General features: G+C 44.6%; 1 protein-coding gene across 6 annotated transcripts in view; it reads right to left on the reverse strand.

Moving 5' to 3' along the window:
- SRGAP2 (SLIT-ROBO Rho GTPase activating protein 2) overlaps positions 1-21,947 on the reverse strand; it is a 97,196-nt gene that overhangs the window by 22,618 nt on the left and 52,631 nt on the right. For 4 of the 6 annotated variants that reach the window (XM_069876079.1, XM_069876081.1, XM_069876077.1 and 1 more), the window contains 8 exons: positions 17,766-17,981; positions 16,734-16,862; positions 11,627-11,851; positions 10,981-11,082; positions 9,923-10,120; positions 5,729-5,813; positions 2,510-2,537; positions 388-418 (listed from right to left, as the gene is read on the reverse strand). In XM_069876079.1, the coding sequence (XP_069732180.1) occupies positions 388-418; positions 2,510-2,537; positions 5,729-5,813; positions 9,923-10,120; positions 10,981-11,082; positions 11,627-11,851; positions 16,734-16,862; positions 17,766-17,981 (1,014 nt within the window). The remainder of the gene's footprint in view (positions 1-387; positions 419-2,509; positions 2,538-5,728; positions 5,814-9,922; positions 10,121-10,980; positions 11,083-11,626; positions 11,852-16,733; positions 16,863-17,765; positions 17,982-21,947) is intronic. The other 2 variants (XM_069876080.1, XM_069876078.1) reach the window with 1 other exon arrangement.

Consider the following 21,947-nt stretch of genomic DNA (forward strand, 5'->3'; position numbering starts at 1 on the left):
CAAGGCACACTAAGTGAGCAGTTACTGCTTTTAATGGCACTGTTGTGGGATTTCAAGGAAAATAAAGGGAAAGAGGACAAAGAAACAACAGCATGAAAGCCGTAAGCCATCTCTGCGTCCAGAAAGTCAGTGCTGTTTTGGCATTTTTGGTTCCAGGTCTGCCAAAACACAGTAATGTTATTTCTGCATTTTATCCAAGTAAATGGATCAAGGTTGTGGATCGGGTTTTATTGATTTCCGTTACTGGATGAGCAGACACCAGTTCTGCTTGAACACGACTGAAAAGGTCAATGTAAGAGCAAGATGGAAGGACAAAGACACCTGCCTGTTCTCCATCTCTCTCTACACACACCTCCTTGTTCCGTTACTTAGGGAAATGGTCATTACCTGCTTCCTTACGGTGGAGCTGCGCCTGCCGCTGGTGGGATCAGCCCATTGGTGAGGAGGGAAAAACAGAACAGAAAAGTCAAGATAATCCTCTGCTATCATCGGTTCATTCCTTCAGCATTCCAAACCACCCGTATTTCAGAGGAGGGAAGGAGCCAGATATACAAGTCGATCATAAAGACTTTGTCTCATTCAATTTAGGGAACTCCAAGAAAAATTTAAGCGACTTCAAATCACTAAAAACCTGAAACAGACACCAGCGAGTCCACTGCTTGGAGAAAAGACTATCCTTGACATTTTAATTCCAACCATATGGACATCTGTAATATTGGGCTCCTTGTTGAAGTTTGTTCTAAGCTGCACAGAGCTGTTCTCCCCACGAGCCGCTCTCCAGCGGGAGAGGCAGGAGCTGCTGATGCCTATTTGTGCTGGTCACAGCTGCCATCGCCGCGTCTTTATCATCGTTTCTGATAAGACTTCAAAGAAACAAATAACACAACTCCCCCTCAAGCCCCAGCATACATCAGCCAGGCTAAGCCATTTCAGTATACACCGTAACAGTCCTATTTATTCATGTCAGGAGGCATTAATTGTAGGAAAACAGAAAAAAGCCTTGCTTTGCCAGGATTTTTCCCCTCAAAATTTATTACCGGGATTTAAAATTCCTATAGTTTCTTGTAAAAACGAAGCCCTAATGTATCACTCAAGCCAATTCCCTGCTAGGGCAGATGGCTGCTGAATTATAAATAAGGTGATTAGAAGTGTGATTTCTAAAAAGACTGTACAATGTGTTAATTCAGGGGAAATTCCTTTTATAAAAATCAAAACTGCTGAATAAAAAAAAGATGAAATCAGATTCCAGGGGCTGTCACAGACAATAAGGTCTTTTTTAAACTACTAGCAGTAATGATTCTTTGATATTTAAAATTGTTTCATGATGAATAATATTTTATTATTACAGATGTCAGGCTCTAATTAGGACCTGTCAGCTTTGCTTTGCTGTAAGGAATGTGAAAAGTAGTAATGACTCCAGATCAGTAGTAATCACCTTCCTTTTGTTAACGAAGCGGGATGATGCACAGTCCCTGCTCCAGCTCCTCATGCCCAGCAGAGCCCCTTGAATCCATCAGCTGGGAGATGGAGATCTGTTACATTTTATAGAAACCCCATCAGGAGCAGCTTAGTTATGGTTCTGTCACTGGTCCCAATTTTAAAGGAAAAGTTTATTCTCCAGGTTCTCTCGGCTGCCACAATCCAGTTCCACGGCGAAGCAGAACTCGCCAATGGGATAAAAAGCTTCCTGATTTACATCACTCAGCCCTGCACACCAACCCTGTGGATGAACCCTGCAGATCCATCTCCCCTGTGCAAACACAAGTGGGTTTATTAAAACCCAAGTCTGAAGAACAACTCTCTGGCTGACAGTGCCAAATTAAACACTTTCCACACCTGCCCATCCCCTTCTTGATGTGGATTAAATGCACCAGGGCAAGAAAGTGCAGAAGACCTCCCCATCCTTGCTTATTTTTTAACCCCAAGCAGTTGCTAAAACTGTTGGAAGAGGCAGCCCTGCATGTCTGTGTACAGCCACGACTGCAGCGGGTGCCCAGTGCAGCCACAGGCAGTGAGAGGTGTTTAATCAGGCATTGAATCACAAGGAATATTAATTACTCAGCTGACCAGAGGTTACTAAATACGTGTATGAGCTGTGCCACTACCCTGCACTGACGTAGGTAACAGCAATGGCATTTAAAAGCCAGCTTAACCACCAGGAATTTGGTTATATATTAGCTAAATTAATAACTTGTTCTAACAGATGCATATCCTGGGCTAGAACCATGGAATGGTTTGGGTTGGAAGGGACCTCAAAGCCCATCCAGTCCCACCCCTGCCACGGGCAGGGACACCTCCCACTGGCTCAGGGGCTCCAAGCCCCATCCAACCTGGCCTTGAACCCCTCCAGGGATGGGGCAGCCACCACTGCTCTGGGCAACCTGGGCCAGGGCCTCCCCACCCTCACAGGAGAACATTTCTTCCTAAGATCTCATCTCAATCTCCCCTCTTTCAGTGAGCAATTCACATCAGGTTTTCCTTAAGGAGAGATCCCTTGAGCCACACCTACCTGGCAAGGGAGCAGTCAGTCCGTTGACCTGTTAAAGAAGACAAAGAAATACAGCATTAAGAGAGCGGACCAGGAAAATACTTGCAATGGCTTTGTAAAACCAGTTTTGGAAGGAGAAGGAGAAGAAAAACCATTGGAGGGGGTAGGAGTAGGTGTGGGGAGCCGGGCAGCAGCTGCCTCCCCTAGAAGCGCTGCTGGAGAGGCCACCAAAGCCCATCCCCGCGGGCCCAGCTCTGCCGCAGCCGACCAGAAAAGGCAGGAAACAGCTTGGGCTGCCCGAGGACTCTTTCTTTGGAAAGTATTGTTTCTGAAAATGAGTTCTCTGTGCATTCTAATTGTGGACTTTGCTGCCAAAAAAACTGGGCTTGTCAACCTCTCTCTCCCTCCCCTTCCCAGGGGAATGGCAGGGTGAGAGATTTTACTTTATAAAAGCCCCTTCGTAAGATTGGAAACATTCACAGATTTGTTAGCCCACAGACCGAACGTGCTGGCATTGAGCTATTTCGGGAGACAGACGTTTAATGCTATTTTCCACAAACATATTTATAACAACATTCCATTAACTTGCACGGAGATTGCGAGGAAGCGGCCAAGCTAACGGCTACTGCTAACGCCGGCATCGCTCTCAAGCAGCACAACCAGGAGCAAGAGAGGCAGTTCTGGAATCCTCAACATAAGAAGGAGATGGAGCTGTTGGAACAGGTCCAGACGAGGGCTAGAAAGATGATCTGAGGGCTGGAGAACCTCCCATACGAGGACAGGCTGGGAGAATTGGGCTTGTTCAACCTGGAGAAGAGAAGGCTCTGAGACCTTAGAGTGACCTTCCAGTACTTGAAGGGGCTACAAGAAAGCTGGGGAGGGACTGTTCACAAAGGCTTGTGGGGATAGGATAAGGGGGAATGATTTTAAGTTGGAGAGGGGCAGATTTAGACTAGACATAAAGAGGAATTTCTTCACTGTGAGGATGGGGAGGCCCTAGAACAGGTTGCCCAGAGCAGTGGTGGCTGCCCCATCCCTGGAGGGGTTCAAGGCCAGGCTGGAAGGGGCTTGGAGCCCCCTGATCCAATGGGAAATATCCTGCCCCCTGGAACAGGATGATCTTCAAGGTCCCTTCCAACCCAAACTGTTCGATGATCATCAGTGAAATCATACTGATTTACAACAGCTGAAAATCCACCTTCCCCACAGTGTCCTTCCTGCTCCTGGGGAGCTCGAAGAATGAACTGGGGAAACATCTAATTGCTGATGGCTGATGATTAGTTGAACACATCTCGATAGGCACTTTCCTCTCCCCACGTAAAGCCAAAACAGCACATAATTTACATGAAAATGTTATTCCGAAGAGGATTTCCAGCCATCTGTCCAATTTCCATCACAGAATATTCATATCTATAAATTACACGGCTGTGGCAACATCAAGGGGCTCCAGCATTAGGGTGACAAATGTGTACAGTAGGCAGGGACATAATTACTTGTAGATAGGAAGACTTGCTGCTATTTTTATTACTGGAAACTTGTCATCTTTAGATTAAGGTAATTTGCAAAAGGACTAATAAATGTCACCTGCAGATGGGGCAAAGAAGAACAAAACAAGTAACAAACCCATGAATTTCCAGGGACTGAAGACCCGCAGCTGCATGCACGTTCTTCCTTAAAGCTCCTAACCATACTTCAGGGACTTGTGAAAAGGATTTTATTTTCCTGTTTCCCAATTAAGTGACATTTTATGGATAAGTCTAGGCACGGTCCCCAGTTTGTACCATTAACCTGCTAATGTGGTTTTGGAGATGGGTCGTACCTCCCTCTCTCAGCTCCTTTTCATCCCACAAATGATAAACGTGGTTTTTTCAGAAGCTGCTGGAGCTCATCCTGACACACACTGAGTCCCTTCCGAGCGACTACGCGAGCTCTGGTTTGCAAAGCAACCAGATGAAAACAGAAGCAGCCTCTAAATCTGCACAGCAATACAGAAATCACATTTAATTTCCTCTTCTTTTTCCCCCACCACAGCTTGAGATGGGTTCAAGGGGCAGGCAGGTTAAGAGGAAATTGGTCTCGGTATGCAGAGGTCAGCTATGATCCAGGAATGGGATTAGTCACAGGGGCAGCACGGGTGCCATTCCAAGATTTTTAAGAGGCAGAAGGAAAATACCCTGAGGACACAGATCTTTGGCTTCACCCACCCTTTCTACAGGCCAGCTGAAAAGATGAACAACTTTAAACAATAAAGCTCAACAATAAACCAACAGCAACATCCTCCCCTTACCTTCTAGCGGTTTAGGGCTGCTAAACATGGGACTCTTAATTACTGGAGCAATAAGGATTTTATTTTTATAGTGCATTTTTAAACTGAAAGCAAAGCACTTCAAAGACCACATGCTGTTTAAGTTTTCATTGAGAAGATTTGCACGCCATAAACTGCGGGGAGTCCAGTTCAGTTACGTATCAAACCACGAGCCCTGCTACCGCACAGAAACCCAGCAACGACTCCAGCCATGTTCTGACCTGACATTTAGACTATTAAAGCCTTCTCCTCTGCAAATATGAGGCAGACAGGTTTCTATGGAAACTTGGATGCATAGTTGAAGTGTGTTTGGCCAACAGGATTTGCCCATATCATGAAGGGAAAGAAATCTCCCTTTGTTCTGACACTAACAGCAAATGCATATTCAGTTCTGGCTGGTGCCCCTTGCCGAACGCCCTCTGGATAGGCAACATATTTTACATGCTTTGAAGTGTGTTTGTTGCTCTCCTAACAAAAGCCTGTGCTCACACACATTAGCTCGGTCTGGATGGAACCCCCAGAGGTGAGAAGCAGCTGAACTACCACACAAATGAACTTCTGAGTAGCCTAACAGGGCAATACTTCTCAACCCATCAGTAAACCATAAATCACAAGGTTTACTCCAACACAGATTCTTAAGCGAGAAGCAGAACGTGTGGGAACGGGGAGAGGACAGGATGAACAAATGGGCACACGCTTCATTTCAACAAGTAAGTGATGCATATTAGTGATTCATTAAGCATTTTCTGTTCACAATTAATCAAGGAGCCATGTAGGTCACTTGGCTTCTCCGTCAAGCAGATTGGAAAAGTAAATTCATAAAACATGAGGCTGTCCACTTTGCATCAGTAACCCAAGAGCGTTACACCAGCCGCTTGGCTACTTCGATGAGTGCAACAGCCTGGCTAACAGCGACCAGCGGGTCCTCAACTCACTTTCTCCCAGCGTCTTCTGAAGGAGGTCGTGTTTGGCTTGGAGCTTCGTTATCAGGTTCCTGCCTTCCAGGTACTCCTTCATTTTCTGTGAAAGGCAGAAAAAACCATCAAGATCATGAGTGGGCAATTTATTTCTTTGACTGCATCTTTAGGTGCTTGGATTCTGACATAATGCTGAGGTACAGAATGAGACCGAAGTCTATGGAGCAAAAGATGAACCAAGTCCTCCTGCTTTATGTATCCACGCAAACCTGGAACTCGTTCCATATGTAGCCGTGGAGCGATTCCTACTGTTTCAACGAGGAATCAGCTGAAGGTTTGGCATCTTCTACCCATCTAAGGGGCCGTCAAGCAGCTCCTCTCCAGACAGGGCGAAATGGAAATGCGCTTCCCTCCCGCGTCCCGGGCAGCTGAATGAGCAATCTGTTTTAACAAACTAAAAGGCTGCTACTGTGCTTATTCTCTCACTTAACCTCCCTCACCCCACTTTACTTGTCAAATAGCGTCTCTGCCTCCACGCTGGATGATGCACAGGGCTGCGGGGGGGAGGACATGGGACAAAACAAATAAAGATATTATTTAAGTTCAGATTTGCCCTCTCGGTGAAATATTATACAATCATACAGTCATTTCTCCCACTTGCCTCTGATTTTTCACAGCTCGTTTTTTACAGCTCTTTCATCTCTCATTTTGCAGTTCAGAACAGCATTATTTATCCTCACCGTGCTGCAGCGCATTAAATACTCTGCTGTACAGTAGCTGTATAATTAGGACATGTTTACACTCAAAAATACATAAATAGCACATAGCTCTTCAAATAGCACAGGCCACGTTTTAGAATCACGAGATCTTTCAAAAATCCAGATAGAAAATGAACACAAAGAAAGGACTGTCATTTAAAACCAAAACGTTCCAGTTGTTCTCTGCAGCTACCTCCAGTTTGAACCACTTTCTCCCAGTCTGGTCTGGTACTGTTAAACTGGACTGCAAACGGGAGTGTCTGGACCCTGGTTGTCCCAAGCCAGTTATTACATGAGACGCCAAGAGCCAAGAAGTAATATATACATTTATATATATACGTATACACATGTTTTTATATACATATAACACCAGTGAATTCAAAGCGGGGATGTGTGGATAAATCTGGTTCTGGAAGGTGCTGAGCTGCCCAGTCATGATCAGGCAAAGAGATGGGCTTGAAGGCTCAGCTCCAAATACCTCTAACTGAAGCTTGCAGATAGCAAATCATCTTGATCTAAGAGAGAGTTAAGCTGCTCTTTGAAGCAGATCTAAAAACTCAGGCTCCTGCAGTTGGCGCAGGGATGTGCTGCCAGCACTTCCAGAGCTCCGGCTCTGAGGTATTTGCAGCGCTCGCTTCAACAATATCGCCTGCCCGCGGCTGGGTACCAGGGATTGTTTTAAAGGAGAAGATGGGTCTTTTCCAACCTAGTGATTCTATGATTCTATAAAGGTCAGGTTCCTATCCAGTGCGGTATTCCAGGCGTTCTTTCTGCTTCCTCATGTCTAGCATTCCACACCCTGCCTGTCACTTTTGAAACAGCCAATTTCAAAACCAGGCTTCAGGCTTTTTCAATGCATTACAAAGATGCTCCAGCGTTTTATTTTCTGGCTTAATAAAAGCAGTCAAGGAAAGAAAAAAAAACCAAACACAAGCTGCAGAGAACTCAGGATTCCACTTCTGGTGGAGCAGAGCTGGAGTCAGAGTAAAGACAATCAGGCGCAAAGCAGGAGAAACGTTCTCCTGTCATGTTGTTTCTGCATTATAAAGTTAAGAGGTGAAGGTCGTTAGGCAGAGACACTGAGCGTTTTGCACCTACCATCTCCTCATCACCAGGCAACTCTGACCCTCTCCCAGCCCAACCTCATGGCAGGGCACACACGGTGCAGCAAAACTCAGCCTAGACTGTATCTTCCTGTCTCCTGGGAAAGGAGATTTTATGCTTTTGAAGCTCTAAAGAAAAACAGTTTCTGCCATCGTCATGCATCCTTAACTGTTTCCAATCTGGAAAGTTCAGCAGTTTTCCTCCCCACCCTCTCTGCCCCCAGGACTTCAAACAAGATATCGATTGAAGAAGAGGGCGAATCAGATCCCTGCTCCCCAGTGAGCAATGGAACATGGGAACAGGGGCACATTGACACGACCAGCACGATGCTCCTGCAGGGCCGATTAGCCAGGGAACTTTGCATAATACTTACCCGTGATTTAAGGGTTTGCTAACAATAAATTTACATTCATTTTTAAAGCACTTGACAGAATGAGCATTGTACTGGGGTTGAATCTTTCCAGACGGAAAAATAACATTTCAAAAGAGAACTAAAATTATCCCCCTGTTTTAGAGGTGGAAAGAATCCAATCATTCACTCCCCGTTTCACTCGCAGGTAGGGAGGGCGGAGTGCCAGCTGCAGCAGCATCAGCAGCAGATCTCGGTGCTGACAAGCATCCTCCCCTGCTCGGATTCTGCTGGCTCAGGGAGCAGCAGCGTAGCCATGGAAGCAGCGGTACCCGCCTGCCGGGCACCCAGGAGACATCCCTGCATCCCAGCTCCCTCAAGTCACCGCTGCTTCCTTGCTTTAGCCCTCTGCATTAGCTCAGCGTTAAGCCCAAGCTTTGCCTTGACACGAGGAAGTTTAAGCTTCTATTCTGAATACAAATCTTCCTTCAAAGCCTTGACAACAGCGTGCGCAGCACCAGCATGCAATGATAACGCCTCTAGCGGAAACACAGCTCAGAGATGCTGCAGTCAGTCCTCCCGCAATCCAATTCCCATGCTGGCATCACCACATTTACCTAAAAGCTCTGCCTAGCGAGGCAGGACATGGAATTTCCAACCTGGAATATTCTTTCAAATTAAATATCTTCATTTCGATCCCTGTTGCTCAGCATTTAGCTCAGCAGAAGGCAGGAGGGGTTTTAAATCTCTGCTCTGCACTGCACTTTGACTTTCCCCTACACAAAGAAAGCCTCGCCCATGCTGCTGCACAGCACTGTCCTCTGGCTCAGCAACATTCACCTGAGCGTTCCTCACACGCTGAAAAAGCTGCTCCTTGTAGTTTCACGGTCTGTATAAAGGGTATTTATAAGCCTGGTCAATAAGCAGATCCGTCAGCATCTGACCGGCTGGTTACAGAGCAATTTTGGGAGCAGCTTTGTTCTGCCAGCAGTTCTTTCACCTGCATCGTGCAGGAGAGGGCAGATCTCACCCCTGCTTGCCGAGATGCTCGGTGATCCTGCTGGGACCTCACTGATCTGCAGCAGGATACTAACACAGGGAAACAGAAGAACACTCCAACCAAATAAAGCCCTGGGTTCAGCCTCCTGTGAACTCACAGCAGCCCCTCTCTAGGGAAGGAACACTTAGATCTCAATTAAAAAGTAATTTTTCTAGCTTCGTAACCCCAGGCAGGGTGGTCAATCCCTTCTGAATGGTATCAGCTTCTCCACCCGCTTATCTCCACAGCCAATTTCACCTTCTAGAAAGACTTTTTAATTTTCTTTAGTCTAGGCTTGACAGAAACCATCCCACCAGCCTCTGTGACATGCACGGGAACTTCAGGTTTTCACCAGCAACCCCACTCGTGGGAGAGGAACGTAAAGGGCAGCAAGTGCAGCAAAGGATGCCCAAAGGAATGATAAAGTAAGCAGGATAAGGGGTATGGTTTTCATCTTTTGAAATATTTTTAAAATAGAAGCGAATCCAACAGTTTAACATAAACTGAATTTAGGAAAAAAAAACCCACACAGTCTGGTCTGAAATTCAATGCAAAAAGCTCTTAGCATCTTGTAAAAATGCAACAACACAATTAGAAGCTTATGTGAGCTGAAATTGTAAGACGATAATAACAAGAAAGCTAAACATTCTTTTAGTTTGTGTTATGTTTGAAAACTGATATTTACAAGCCATTACCCTCTTTCTCAGACAAGTCCTTTTTAAATGCAGAAGAAATCAGATTTCACACAATTTATCCAGCGAGTAAGATTGCATCAACAAAGGTATCCCAATATATTTGTAAAGAATTGAAAGCACCCGCTTTTATAATCTAATACGCTTATTCTGCTTGTCCAAAATCAATTACAGAAGCATTTTTGTAAGACGATCGCCCTGTTTTGCACTCTCTTGCGAGGATAATTCTAAATGCATTATATGTGCTCATACAGAAAATCAGCTCCTTACTGTGAAATAGAACTGCTCTGTCTCCTGCTGGTTGGCCCGTCTCTTGGCGATGCTCGGTTTGCTCATGAACGTTTCCGAGACAGTGGATTTAACAGACTCCATCGAGTTGCTGTACTGAAAGCAGTCAGAGACATCAAAGTCCTCTATCGTGACTATATCCTGGATTGTCTGAAGCGTGGCTTCCATAGTCTTCTTCACCTGCCCAGCAAGAATGAGAGCACTTAAAAAATGAAGACACGTCACAAGTCAAGAACAGAAGTTGGAACTACCCTGGAGCACTTCAGTGATAAACAGATGTTCCTATTTCCACATCTCGTGCGCCATAACCAAGGTGCAAGGTTTGCTTCTTAGTTGATATAAAAAAAAAAAAAAGGCTGGCAGCACACAGAACCTGCCAGGAGAAGAAAAACACCTCTAGTCTTACAGGCTGGGATGAGGAAATGTAAAGAAATTTAACCTCAAAGCAAAGACTGCTGGAATAAAGATCTTCTAGTTGTCTTCTGTAACTATATCTACCAGGTATCAAACATAAGATATTAAAAACAGGACTTTGTTGCACTGTAAATTTTTACTGAAGGCCTGAATCTACTTCCTAGACACAAAGGAGATGCAAATTTTGCCCCAGGAGTATTAAAATTGCTTGAACACCGAGGTGTAGATTAGGTATTTTGACTTGTTCCCAAACAAATGCCATCTATCCTGTCTCCTCGTCTTGGACCACTGATTAAACAAAAATTGTTTCTTACCTTAAGTTATGCAAACTCTCTGTCTTCACTTCAAACCATTAAACTCCTCTTTTACTACTAGCTACCCAAATACAACTTGGACAACCAACTAAAGGACGGGAACAGAGAAGCATGTGCATATTCCAAAGGCTCCTCTCCATGCTCCAAGTTCTCCTGTGAAATCCCACACTAACGTCGTGCCAGCCTCAGTTGCCTTATTCTTGAATTTTACTTCATAAAACAGGATCACAGAGAACTAAATTCTTCCTTAATTAGTCCCTGTTCCCCTTTGGAAGTAGTAAAAGGGTGGTTGGTTTTGGTTTGTTAGCTCACCTCTTCGTTTTCAATCTTGAGTGTGGATAACCTGGACTGCAACTGCTGGCACCTCTGCACTAACTCGCTCTGGACGGGTTGCTGGGCACAGAGCTGTGACTCCTGGAAGAGATAGGGCACCGCTTTTAGAGGGCTAAGAAAAGACACCAGTACGACTGAGAACACCACAAGTAGTTCATTATATTATTATAAAAAAACATCCTCCGAAGTACTTAAAATTAAGTCCTTGTAGCCCTGGATTTCAACCTGTAGACAAAGCCAATTCTACCCACTTGCAGTTCACTTCCCGACGGCGAGCAAGAGAAAGAACTAGAAAAAAATCATCTACTTTAGTAATATAAGCTTATCTTGAGTTTTGAATGTCTGAAGGTCCTTTATCACAGCTATGAGGCTAGACATTAAGAAGATTTTCTTCACCATGAGAGTGGTGAGGTTGCCCAGAGCAGTGGTGGCTGCCCCATCCCTGGAGGGGTTCAAGGCCAGGTTGGATGGGGCTTAACCTTCAAATCATCTCCCTTTTCCAAGGCTCCCTCCCATCTCCTAAAAATAGAGCCATATGGGTGGTCTTCAGTGGGTCTGAATCAAAAATGAGAGAAGAGGCGAAGCTACAATTGTTTACAGAGCTAGAGGAGGAACATAAACTGACCATGTCACCCATATGTGGCTGAAACTCAAACTTCATGGGTGGACAGAAGACATTGTTGTACATCTCCATCAGGCGCTGCTTATCGCTGTTGGCATCCAGGTTCTCCACGGCGTTCTCAATGGCATCCAGACCCTCGTGCTTTGACTGCTCCAGGTTCAGCTCAGCCGACAAGAAGGTCCTGAGAGCTCTGTTGAGGCTAGCGTGGTATCCCAGGTCACAGCACTGCTGGAAGAACACACACAGTTCTATATGAATAAGCAAAGAAATTCTGAAACAGAAAAAACGTTTCCAAAGCCAGAACTTACATAAGTGGGGTGGATATTTTAGCATCTTCTGGGTACCAGAGTGGTCCCACATCTCTCATTGATTGTGGAGGCATCTTGACTAGGGCTCCACAGAGCTGGTCCTAAACAGAACTCTCAACCTATAATCCCTTGCAAATTGCAACACCGTAATAATTAGTCTCCCAGTCAAGTTCAGCTTAAATTGTTATAAGAGCATGCAGAGTCCTCGCAGAGTACTAGAGGGGTAATTTCATGCAGTTAAATCCCCAAAAAGTAACCTCAAAGCAGGTATGTTCAATGTATCTCCTTAGATCCTAACCTTACCTTCAAGGGGACTGATTCCTACTGAAAACACTCCAAAATCCTTAAACAAAATTATTCAAAGTGCGAGGAAAACAATAGATTAAAAACTACTCTGAGAAATAAGATTTGGATCACCCGCAAAGGTCAATCTGCATCAAAATTATTCCACCCCAGATACAGAAAACTGCTTAATTCAGTGCACGTCAGGAAGCAAGAACATGACCTGCGCATCACAGGCATAAAGCACGGAGTCATCCAAAGAGCACGCAGCCGTCAGTTGGGATGACTTCATTGCTGGGGTGAAACAGAAGAGCAAAAAAACTTTCAAGCAGAAAGTGGTCGTGGTCAAGAATTTCCTGGCTGTTACTGACACCAAGATGATGTCACTGGAAGACAATCAAGCAGCTTCATCTCTGCAGCCAAGACTTAATGTTTCAGAAAGAAAAAAAAGGCGCTTTTCATTAGCTCACTAGAAACAGCCTGAATTTTTCAGACGTCTAATAAAGTGAGCAAGAAAGGAGCAAGAAAGGAGCCCACCTTCTTGGAATTAGAAGCAAGATTACATACGCTAGGAGAATATCCAAAAAGAAAGCAAGCCACCATCTGCTTGATTGCTGTGCTGCTCCGTAAGCAAAAATCACATGAAATCTCCTCCTCGCCCATCATTTGGGGCTCATCACTGTCATTGTGTGCAAAGGCAAAAAAAAAAAAGGAGGGGTGGAGGGAAAGAAGAGAGCAACTACTGGACCATTCCCTGCTTTCACAGAATTCCTGTCACCAAGAGCCGCTGGATGCCCGGCGCCTCTGCCAAGAAGCTGTGGCAGGTGGGGAGTCTCATAAAAAAGAGCTGCAGTTGCTGGTTAGGCTGGAGGCAGAGAATTAAAGGACATTACAGTCAATCAGAAAGAATAAAAACCCAGCCAAAACCCCACAAAAGACGCTTGATTGGGAATTTGCACGTGTGGAGCGGTCTCGCATCGACAGCCACGCGTAGCTACTGCTCTTCCGCACGCGCATTACGGTGCAGATCTGCTGGGGGACTGGGAAGGCAAAGGGGACTTCACGTTGTACAGCCCCAAACGCTGAGCGGCACGACTACATTAAAATGATGAAGGTTTTTAGCTTTATGTTACTGAAACCAGTGACAGAAAACAATTCTGAGCCCACTCCCCCACTTTAACGTCTTAAGATGTCCAACGTAGCGTATTTATAAACGTATCAGTCCTGCCGTCCCTTTCTGGGTTATATAAATGTTTGATGGAATCGCTCTCCAAGGAAATCAATTTTTTATAAGAACTTAATCATAACTCATTCAAATTCACTTCCCAACACGACAAGCGATTAACCCTTTGCCAGCCAGCGTTTCCAAACAGGCCCAAACAGAAGATATACGGAGAAAGAGCGCTCTATTTTATAATGGAATTTACAGTTGGAAGGGAAAGCATGAGATCCTGGAGTCCACAGCAACAGGATACCCATTCTTAGAAGAGAAAACTAGGCTTAAGCACTCACACACATTTTATCTCTCTTTAATTCTGTCCTAGTGACCCTTCCATAAGCATGAGTTAACACAAACTTCCCCATTACTGTAATATTTCATCAGCATCAAAGAGCTGCCTCAGTCCCCAAAGCCAGGAAATACAAAACTACTGAGCTATGTCAGGAACAATTCATTGCTCTTAAGTCACGATGAAGAATTAACCCTCTGTTATCCTTCCGTGGAGGGGGAACACAATGTGTTGGATAAACACAACAAGTTTAATGCCATTTGGCCTAACGTAATCTGCTTGTAAGTAACTTTAAAGAACGCTTTTATATTATATTTCAAAATTCAATATCATCGACTTGTTAGATCAAGGGAAAGAATTAAGACCTAGCTTAAAAATCACATTTCTGTTTAAGTCAGATGCTTCAGATAACCATCGCTGCTTATAATTGTTAATTTTCGATCCTTCTGGATCAAAGGCATTAGTAAATCTGTATTAACAATGAGAAAACTGAATTCTGCTTCCTGCGCTCCCAGGCAAGTCCCACATTTTTCCTTCTAAAAACAGAGCAGATAATACTTTTCTTTTAAAGATTATGAGAACTTGTAATGTGGTGTTAAACTGAATGCTGCAAGGAACACAAGGGGGTTAAGATGGGTGTGGAATCACCAAGAGTCAGGACGGCTCCTCTCTAGGAACTGTGACAAACACATGTCCTGCAGAAGCCTGGCTTCTTGTCTTGCACCACTGCCCACCACAACTCAGAGAGGGCTGAGACTGCCTAGTTGGAGAAGCACTGCCTTCAAGGCTGGAGAACCTCTAGCTGTCAATGTACTGCTTAAAAGATCTTGGGCTTGTGCTTAAAAAGTCATAGAATCATGGAAGAGTTTGGGTTGGAAGGGACATTATAGCCCATCCAGTCCCACCCCCAACCATGGGCAGGGACACCTCCCACTGCATCAGGGGCTCCAAGCCCCATCCAACCTGGCCTTGAACCCCTCCAGGGATGTGCAGCCAGGACTTCTTCAGGCTTCCTGGGCCAGGGCCTAAAAATTCAGAAAACTGTTACAGGTTTATGAAATCTAAATGGATTCTTTACTATATTCAGCTCATGAAAAGGTACCAAGAGCAGTCTGCTAAGAGACAACTGAACCAAGCTCATTTGTAGAATTTGGGGAAGGGCTTACAGATAAGATTTTAAAATAAAAAATTAAGACAAGTGAATTAGGCTGATGTCAGCAAAACGAATCCCTATTGCCTACATTGCAATATAAAAATACGCAGAAAACTGAAAACCAAGAGGGCACAACTCAGCTTGAGCAACTGGTACCCAAACAAGGTCTCCTCAACAGGCAGCAGATAGAAAGGAAACGTGCCTCTGCAGAACAGCAATTCCGCAGAACGTGACATTGTCAAAGAACAGTATTTTTCCAACTCCTGCAGCACTGATGAGCCTGACCTCCAAAGGACAGGCTTAAATAAATGCCTAGCACAAGCGCACTTGATACGCTTTTATGATCAGCTGAATAAATGCATTATATATATTGTTAGGTATTATAATAGCTGGCTAATTAATAGTGATGTGAGTGCTCTTTATTGCCTGTGTCTAGAGACACTCACGTTCATCACTCCCTCTCCTACCCAGGCAGTTCCCTGCAGGCTTTGCAGCTGAGTGCTTCTAACTGTGACGGCAACGGGCTGCCCTTGGCGAGCAGAATAAGATCGAGCAACAGCCAGTGACCCAGGCACAATGCGTTCAGTGCAGTCGGTACTCCAGCTCTGCAGGCTGAAGTGGGTAGTTAGGTGTTTCTGAAAGATTTCAGGGCTTTTCTGAGTTCTCAAAGAGAGATTTGGGGTATTTTTTGTTGCACATTTTATTAAAAGCAGAACTGACACCCCCTGAATAGCGGGGACCACCCAGCTGCAGAACAGAATGCTTACAGGCAGCTGGGGAAGGAGCTCCCTCCACCTTCTGCTCCACTGCCTGGTTCTGCAGAGCGTTCCAAGGAAGGACCCAAGGGAATGGCAGGAAGATGCCAAGGGAGGGTTAGGTTGGACATTAGGAAAAGGCGTCTCACTCAGAGGGTGGTGGAGCACTGGAACATCTCCCCAGGGAAGCAGTCACGGCACCAAGTCTGACAATATTCCAGAAGCATTTGCACAAATGTATTCAGGCACATGGTATAAATGTTGGGGTGTCCTGTGCAGGGACACGAGTTGGACTCGATGACCCTTGTGGGTCCTTTCCAACTCAGGACATTCTGTGATGAAAGGGGGAACAGGTTTCTCTAGCCAGTTTACTTCTCCATTTCTTTGCGTAGACAAAGAGAGTACGGAGTGGCAAGCGATGGAACCTCCACCACTGCTGACACCGTTCCAACTCCTTTCAGAGCTGGACTCAAAGTCCTCTGCAGTCCCAACAACAGCAGAAATGCATCAAGCTGCTGCAGAGTTGGAGAGTCAGGGTATCAGAGGATGGAAGGTCTAAAAAGCAGGGAGGTTCATCCCTCTAGTGAGATACGCTAGAGAAAGCATTAACCTTGAGATAAATGGAATTTTTCTAAACAAGTTAAAAGCAGCTTTAGAAAATGCTTCTGTCTTCAATTTCTTTCACAAACTGGGACACTGTTTCTACAGTTTACATTCCTTTTTTAAAAAATCTGCTTCAGAGCTATAATCTTGCAGGTTTGCTTAAAATAGTAAATAGAAAATGTCAAGCAACAGTGTGATACTGAAGTTGAGCTCCGTTTTAACTAAGCAACTCCTCCTTCTACACATTTCAATGCCAACTTTCTTGTGCAGGCTTCCATCTGCGCAACAAACTCTGAGTTATCCATCTAAGAACAGCTCATTTAACAGCTTAACGACCAATTATCGTGCCCGCTGTTACCCTCTAAGCTGCCCAGCCAAGACCATCAGTCCACAGCTGTATAGAGATTTCCAGTTGTGCTGGTATAGAAGATGTTGGAGGGGCCCACGCGAGGGTTAATGACAATGATATTCATTGCTTAGCACCCAAGCAGCAGCACTTACATCAATAAGATCAGACAGGTCATGGATGTAATACTTGAACACGGATGCATTGGTGGCTTCCAGAGCCAGCAGATACTCGTTCCTCGCCTTAATAGCCTTCAGTCGATTTTCTGTGTACTTGGCTTGGCGCTAAAAAAGAGCAGAAAAAACACAGAATGCATTTTAAAAAAAAGAGGTGCAGCAGGAGTAGTAGCGTTCTTACTAACACCAGAGAATACTGAGCAAATCTCACTCTGCTCACTGTTCATCTGGACTCCAGTTTTATCAAAACTCAAGGACTCAGAATTTAGATTAATTATTTAGATAGTTTTAAGCATTACTATAATAGATAGCTTTGCATGTAAAGTCATCTCTTAAAACAGACTGCAGGTTGGGGAAGATTAAGGGAAGAATGAAGGAACAAGGTGGGTTTATGAGGTTATAGCCAGCTCCAGCACTACTAGAATGACTGCTAGAAGCCTAAAGATAGCCTGAGGACTACTGCAGGCATCCCACTTCTTCCAGCAGAAGATGGACTTAAGCCTGGACCTTTCAGACCATAATCAATCCAAAAATAACTCTTCACCTTCTGTTGCCTTGAATCTTAGTGCTGAACTACTGGACTGACTGACTGATGGCTAAGGCAACCACTTCTGCCCATGAAGTCAGCTTGGGATTGCCTGTCCTCCTGAGCACAGGCCAGATCTCAAACTGGCATGAAATGGAGAACAAAACTCCTGTACTCTGTACAAGAAAAACCTATGTTAACCACGACTCCCAAGGCAGCAGTTGCTACTTTCACACTGTAACCTCGTTTTAGCTTTGCATGCCATGCTTGTATACCCCAGGATAATATAAAAAGCCTATCCGATTGTCCTAAAAAGAAACCTAATGCTCTTGCCTTTCCTAAACCTGAACATTTAAAACTCATAAAAAACCTGAGATTTCCAGTTGAACATCACAAAGGAGGGAACTCAGTAACTCCTGTGCTGAGCTACTGTGAAGTTCCCCTCCTGCGGCACACGACGTGCAGCAGTGATGCTGCAGAAGTACCTTCTCCTTCATTTTCTCTATTTTTTTAACAGAGCTCCGTCGAACGTGTTTTTCTTCAAACTTGACGTTGGAAGTCGAGTCAGGGGAGCGTGGCGTCTGCTTGTCCTCTTGTTTCACTGACTTCCCAATCTGCTTTTCTTCCTGCTTCTCCGCCTCTTTCAGTTTGCTCTGAGCACTGATGCTGTCAGCGTTGTACATGTGGTAGGTCTTCATCACCTGCAGAAAAATGACATGAGAATCAGAGCACACCACAGTTCAGCCTGTTGAGCAAGAAATGGGTTTACCTAACCCACAAACAGGGCACATAGATCTTTTGTCCTATCTACGTGACCAAGTCCATTTGTGTGTCTGGAAAACTCACAGTCTAGAAGGGAGGAAAAATTCTAGCAAAGAGGTCACATCCCTGGAGGTGTTTGAAACCTGTGTGGTCGTGGCACTTGGGGACATAGTTTAGTAGGCACTGTGGTGCTGATCTGATGGTTGGACTGGATGAGCTTGGAGGTCTTTTCCAGCCTTAATGATTCTTTGATTCTATGCTGCAACACTTTTCTTTCTTGATTTGGCCAATACACTCTCCAAAACTGTTACGTTTCTTTCAACTATTTCATGAGGAGCATCTCCCATCCAAGGACAGGCTGAGAGAGTTGGGGTTGTTCAGCCTGGAGAAGAGAAGGCTCCAAGGAGACCTCGTAGTGACCTTCCAGTACCTGAAGGGGCTACAAGAAAGCTGGGGAGGGACTGTTCACAAAGTCTTGTGGTGATGAGGGGCAATGGGGATAAAGTGGAGAGGGGCAGATTTAGACTGGGCATAAGGAAGAATTTCTTCACAATGAGAGTGGGCAGGCCCTGGAACAGGTTGCCCAGGGAGGCTGCGGCTGCCCCACCCCTGGAGATGTTCAAGGCCAAGTTGGATGGGGCTTTGATCCCCCCGATCCAGTGGGAGGTGTCCCTGCTCGTGGTAGTGGGGTCAGAACTGGGTGATCTTTAAGGTCTCCTCCAACCCAAACTATTCTACACTAACTCTTGTCCATCATGTTTATATTAGATGCAAGACATCATGCAAACTAAGCAAAGGCTTAGGTCAGTGACCAGCAAGTCTGATCTGGTTGCTAGTTGTGAGCTAGAAATATCTAAGCCAGCAAAATACTCAGGGAAATCTCACATCTAAAAAAAAAAAAAAACCACAACAGAAGATGCATGAATGAAAGCCCAGCTCTCAAAATGCATCACAAATCAAAGTGGATTATTTTGCAGCTGTTTCTTTGTTTAACTTTGGCACGCGCCTTCTTGTGGAATCCAATAAAGGAGTTATAAACCCCCAAACAAGATAGAGGCTAAATCCAGCCTCCTTACTATTCAAAGAAAATTACATGCCAGCGTTAGGAAATGATCGCTTTTCATCAGCAGGTAAGGTTGCTGAAGGGAGCCTTTCAGTATTTCATCTGGATGAATCAGTCCTTTAAACATCACAGGTCTCGGGGAACTATATACAAATCAATAGCCTGAACCTGACAGCTGCAAAAGCAACCTAGGCTGGATTTGCTTAAATCAAATCTGATATCTAAAAGTACTTCTGTTCGCCTCAGGTAATAAAAATATTAATTAAAGAGTGTGGGTTTTTTGCTCAGGGAGACCTGGACCTTGTGCTATACAAACACTATTTTATAGGACTTTTTTTTATAAATAAGTATAGATAAATATCCCCCAAAGTCAGAAAAAAAATCTCACGGGATATTCATGTCCAACTTTGCGTTAAGGAAACGGAACCAAAAAAACAAAGGACATAAAATATAAATGAGCTTTTTTTAATCCAAGCAACTCAATTCACATCCCAAAGCAAGCATTACGATGATATAATTTTGACAGGGGGCCAAAAAGATGCAGAGTTGCATAAAGACACCCCGACAGCGTCGTTCTAGCATTAATCCAAACCTCGCTTGCAAATCTTTTGATTTATTTCAGATAAAACCTCATTTATACCTATTTCACCTTAATGTGAACCACAACATAATTTTACGTAAGGGGGATGCGTTCTCTCTCCTGATGCAGCGCTTGGGAAGGGTTCCCAGATACAAAGAGTCGCTGTATTTAAAGATGAAAGCGAATGTGAACGCGGCCAGTATTCAAGAGAGACTTTCTGAATAATTTACGCACACACTTTCAGCTCCTGCATATGCTCAGACTGTAAAGCAGGCATTTATAATAATGGATGCAAAGCAGTTCCTTCTCGCCTATCACTGGAAGTGGAACTGGCAGAGAGCAAGGGAAGCAGAAAGAGAAATCACGATGTTAATGATTTCATGGCGCTGACAGCGCCGCACTGGCAGCCACAAGCTCTGCCCACCCCGTGTTTAGGAGAGAACAGCACAGGATAAGACCTACAGGTGATAACAACCCCCTCTATTTCATCGGTGTAGGGAAAACCAGAGGCTTTGCACCAATCCTTCCCATACTTGCACCTCTGGTTCGCTGAGTTCTTCTAAAAGTACCAGTAAAAGCAATCCCTCCAGGGATTAAACTGAGTCCAGCAAGAAATTCCTTTTCATGCGATCAGCACCGGTGGCTTTTTCTAAGAAAAGACATTTTCTCGTAAAAGGACACTTAAAAATTTCACAGCAGAAGGGATGAATAAATAGATTTCAAGTTCTTAGCACTGACATTAAAAAAAGGTAATATTCTGCATCACTTTACCAAAGGCTGAGTTCTGGAAGACCTCCCAGAGACAGAAAAATAGTCAGGACTCGGTATTTGGCTCGATGATATGTCAGAGATGCAGCAATGATGACACACGGCTACACAAGCTCCAAGAACCAGCCACCAGATCAGCTCCAGAGCCATGGGAACTTGGATTAGGAATAAATATCCGTTCCTAAAAGTCTGTGTTTAGAGACAGATCTACATCCTTCCCTAGGATCCCATCCAAGTACATGACTCAGAAATTGAATCAGACTGTGCCCTCAAAATAAGAACCATCTCCAGAGCAGGCAGTGCTGATGATGGGCACTGCTACATTTACAAAGCCACCTTCACAGCCAGGGCAAACCGTCTGCCTTTCAGGAACACCAGCACAAGACAATTTGCTCAGATTATCATAAACCAAGGCTGCACTAACAACTACAGCACCAGAACATCAAACCAGCTTCAAAGCACCTCCAGCTTCCACCATCCTGCTCATCATCGAGGAACACAAACTCTCTGTGCCTGCAGAAAACACTCAGCAATGCTAAATGCTAAAGCAGAAAAGAAGGAAAATCATAAATGAGCCTCATCTTTTCAAGTCCGCTGCAGCAGCAGGAATGTAAGTGCATAATGAATTCCCTTTTCCTACCCCTGAGCTCCCTTTTTACCGTAAAGATGAGTCCAAACACCGGGCTTTGATGCTCTAATGAAACAATTCCCTTCTATGCATCATGTTGATACAGGAAATTTCTGAGAACCCCCTCATAGTCCAGCTTAACACCAGATTTCATCGCAAGGTTGATACACCACAGCTTGAGCAATGTCCTTGGATCATTCAAAATCACGAAGGAAAGAACACATACCTTGGTGTAATGACCCAATGTATTGTGAGGAAGGGTGAAAGAAAAGACATCTTGAGCAAGAAAACCATGTCTAGCTTCCGCTTTTAAAAGAGAACTAGCTTGCTAACAGCTGCAGAAAGCAAAAATCAAATCAAACAACAGGCGCTTTTCCATTCATCTCCGTGCAGGGAAAAATCCCCAAGCAGCTCATGAACTTTTATGAACACATTCCTTCTCCTTCCCGAGACAGTGCCTCCTTCTTGGTGTCTCCAATGGATTTACTGAGAAGCAGAAAGCATAGACGGAAAACTATTTCTGTTAAGAGAGCTGTTTTGCTGGAAGAGTTGAGGAACAAATAAACACAGTGCCATGCCCTCCCCAGAAGCTGTATGCTCAGACCACACAAAACCACAGCCTGAAGATTTTTAGTGTATTTGGAGTTAATTCTAACCTCTCTCACTCTTTTTAAACCCAATGCTGCAGCTAGAAGCAGGTGTGTGCTAAGGTGAGTCCTTTGAGAAGCAGAGCCAGCACTTACAGAGCTGAAACAATATAGGGATAGAGTGAAAAAGTAAGATTTACGGTGCTCTATAGACTGGCAAATACAAGCTGCCTCCCACTGCAACGGCTGCAGACATTTATCAGCCTTGGTACTTAGTCC

The sequence above is a fragment of the Phaenicophaeus curvirostris genome, chromosome 24 (assembly GCF_032191515.1).
Source record: "Phaenicophaeus curvirostris isolate KB17595 chromosome 24, BPBGC_Pcur_1.0, whole genome shotgun sequence".
NCBI classification, from domain to species: Eukaryota; Metazoa; Chordata; class Aves; order Cuculiformes; family Cuculidae; genus Phaenicophaeus; species Phaenicophaeus curvirostris.